Below are 3,129 nucleotides of genomic sequence, written 5' to 3'. Positions count from 1 at the left end.
TGTGTTTAAAACAAACTGATTTATTGGACCTATATCCAGAATATTGGATTCCAGCCCTGTTATTAACATCAGCAGAAACAAATCTCAACTGCCAGTGCGAACATGGTTCAGTCCTGGATGTGATTAACAGCAGAATCCACCAACTGCAGTTACATGTGAGCTCGCTGGTGTCTCAGGAGGGAGGATGAATGATTGAATCCCTTCCCACATGTGGAACATTTAAACAATGTCTCTACAGAATGAACTCGGTGATGTATCAGCAAGTTGTATGACCGAGTGAATCCCTTCCCACATATGGAGCAGGTGAACGGTCTCTCTCCAGTGTGGATGCGCTGATGGGACATCAGTTCGCCAGAGCTTTTAAAGCTTTTCCCACAGTCGGAGCATTTAAAAGGTCTCTCATCGGAGTGAACTCGCTGATGTGCCAATAAGTGTGGTGAGCGGGTGAATCCCTTGCCACACGTGGAGCAGGTGAATGGTCTCTGTCCTGTGTGAACTCGCTGGTGTCTCAGCAGGTCAGGGGTCCGTCTGAACCTCTTCCCACAGTGAGAGCAGCTGAACGGTCTCTCATCGGTGTGAATACGCTGGTGTTCCAGCAGGTCAAACGATCTCCTGAACCTCTTCCCACAGTCAGAACACCTGAATGGTCTCTCATCAGTGTGAATGCGCTGGTGTATCATCAGTACTTCAGAGCTTTTGAAGCTGTTCCCACAGTCAGAGCATTTAAAAGGTCTCTCGTCAGTGTGAATACGCCAATGTCTCAGCAGGCTGGCTGACCGAGTGAATCCCTTCCCGCACACGGAGCAGGTGAATGATTTCTCTCCAGTATGGACATGCCGGTGAGTCAATAGGCTGGATGGATGGGTGAATCCCTTCCCACACACAGAGCAAGTGAATGGTTTCTCATCGGTGTGACTGTTTCGATGAATTTCCAGCTCAGAAGGGTAGTTGAATTCCTTCCCGCAGTCCACACATTTATACGGTTGCTCCCCTGTGTGGCTGCGCTTGTGTCTCACCAAGTTGGATGACTGGCTGAAGGCGCGTCCACACACAGAACACATGTACCGTTTCTCCCCGCTCTGATTGGTGCTTTTTCCATCCATGTGCGAAGGCTGATGATATTCAGGTCGTGATGAATTGGGCATCTAGCTCAAGTCTTGCGGTGACGTTTGATAAGAGCTTCTGTCTGCAAATCCTCCAATTCTTTTACCCTGTAAAACCAGTTTAGAAAGTATATGAGCAACTGGGATTGAAAATTAACAATAAAAAGGCTTTCTAAAGGCTCATTAGAAAGAGAACAGCCAGGCTACGAGGGAGGAAAGTGAAGGAAGAAAACTTTAGTGGGAAAGGAGCAAATGGCAGAGAAAGGAACAAGCCTCAGTTTTCGAGGAGGGACATTGAGATTGGGCCTTCTCCCACAATGCCCCAGGCTTAAGAAACCGGCCTATCAGCGCAGCGCATTGCCCGTGGCAGCACGCATGCACCGTTTGTTGTAAGTTCGGCTGAAGCAAAGGGCGAGGAGCGGGAGCGGTTTGATGGTTTTCAAACTGCCGAAGCTTCCGCTGTGTGAGCCGAAGGCCTCACTCGTACTTCCACAACCTGCGGCCTACCTGCTCGGGACGCGCCTGCACACTGATCCCCGCTCTCCCGGCCCGCGCCTCCCTCCACACTGATCCCCGCTCTCCCGGCCCGCGCCTGCACACTGATCCCCGCTCTCCCGGCCCGCGCCTGCACACTGATCCCCGCTCTCCCGGCCCGCACCTGCGCATTGGCCCCCGCACTCCCGGCCCGCGCCTGCGCACTGGCTACCTGTGACCGGGCTCGGGCTTGTTTCCCAGGTGTGGAGATGCCGGAGTTGGAGTGGGGTGGACAAATGTAGGAAGTCATACAACACCAGGTTACAGTCCAACAGCTTTATTTGAAATCACAAGCTTTCGGAGCGCTGCTCCTTCACCTGACGAACGAGCAGCGCTCCGAAAGCTTGTGATTTCAAATAAAGCTGTTGGACTATAACCTGGTGTGTGACTTCCTACATTTGTTTCCCAGCGCTGGGCATGCTGGGTGGGAGCGCCACCATTGGCGCAGTGCCCAGCCGCCCGGGAGCCCGCGGCGCAGAGCTGGTGAGAGCGGCTCGACTGAAGCAAATTAACATTCGGGTACAGATTGGAGACATTGCCATGATGGGGAAGGGAAGGGCATCTAAAGCTAGAGCTCCCTGGATGACTAAAGATAAAGACGTCTAAGAGTTAAAAAAACAAGCCTGAAGGCTTTGTGTCTTAATGTGAGGAGCATTCGTAATAAGGTGGATGAATTAGCTGCGCAAATAGATGTAAACGGATATGATATGATTGGGATTACGGAAACATGGCTCCAGGGTGACCACGGCTGGGAACTCAACATTCAGGAGTATTCAATATTCAGAAAAGACAGGCAAAAAGGAAAAGGAGGTGGGATAGCATTGCTGGTTAAAGAGGAGATTAACACAATTGTAAGGAAGGATATTAGCTCTGATGATGTGGAATCTGTATGGGTAGAGCTGACAAATATCAAGGGGCAGAAAACGTTAGTGGGAGTTGTATACAGACCCCCAAACAGTAATGCGTGTAATGATCAATAACATGTCATTCTATAGTGGACACTAGGTGGAGCCGTAGAGCTGTATATAGCTGTATGTATATAATAAGACGACACTACCCAGCTGTATGTATATTAAGACTACATTACCCATGAGGCACTAGGATACCCACAAGGCAGCAGTCAAGATGGAAGCCTCTACAGATACTGTACCTAGTCCACATGTGCTCAATAAAAGTGTCTAGCAAAAGCTAGCTGTGTTCATAATAAGAATGTCTATTTATTAATGAACATAAGAATGCGGAGGTTGGGGATGGCATTAATCAGGAAATTAGAGATGCGTGCAATAAGGGCACAGCAGTTATCATGGGTGACTTTAATCTACATATAGATTGGGCTAACCAAATTAGTAACAATACTGTGGAGGAGAAATTCCTGGATTGTATATGGGATGGTTTCTTGGACCAATATGTCGAGGAACCAACTAGAAATCAGGCCATCTTAGACTGGGTATTATGTAATAAGAAAGGAATAATTAACAATCTTGTTGTGCGA

At 48.9% G+C, this 3,129-nt stretch overlaps 1 protein-coding gene across 2 annotated transcripts; it reads right to left on the bottom strand.

Moving 5' to 3' along the window:
• Positions 1-1,945, bottom strand: LOC147108442 (uncharacterized). 2 transcript variants are annotated; one of them, XM_086005081.1, is made up of 2 exons: positions 1,810-1,945; positions 1-1,211 (listed from the first exon to the last, which is right to left on the bottom strand). In XM_086005081.1, the coding sequence occupies exon 2, from the start codon at positions 1,143-1,145 to the stop codon at positions 150-152; it is 996 nt and encodes a 331-aa protein (XP_085861207.1). In that variant the 5' UTR covers positions 1,146-1,211; positions 1,810-1,945; the 3' UTR covers positions 1-149. The 2 variants fall into 2 exon arrangements, with proteins under 2 accessions (XP_085861207.1, XP_085861208.1); XM_086005082.1 differs by lacking the exon at positions 1,810-1,945 and adding an exon at positions 1,611-1,758.
• Between the last annotated feature and the right edge of the window lie 1,184 nt (positions 1,946-3,129).

The sequence above is a fragment of the Somniosus microcephalus genome, chromosome 13 (assembly GCF_052327205.1).
Source record: "Somniosus microcephalus isolate GS21.2 chromosome 13, FLI_Smic_1.0, whole genome shotgun sequence".
NCBI lineage: Eukaryota > Metazoa > Chordata > Chondrichthyes > Squaliformes > Somniosidae > Somniosus > Somniosus microcephalus.
The sequence above is the reverse complement of the archived record's forward strand: the minus strand, read 5'-3'. Positions and strand labels throughout refer to the sequence as shown.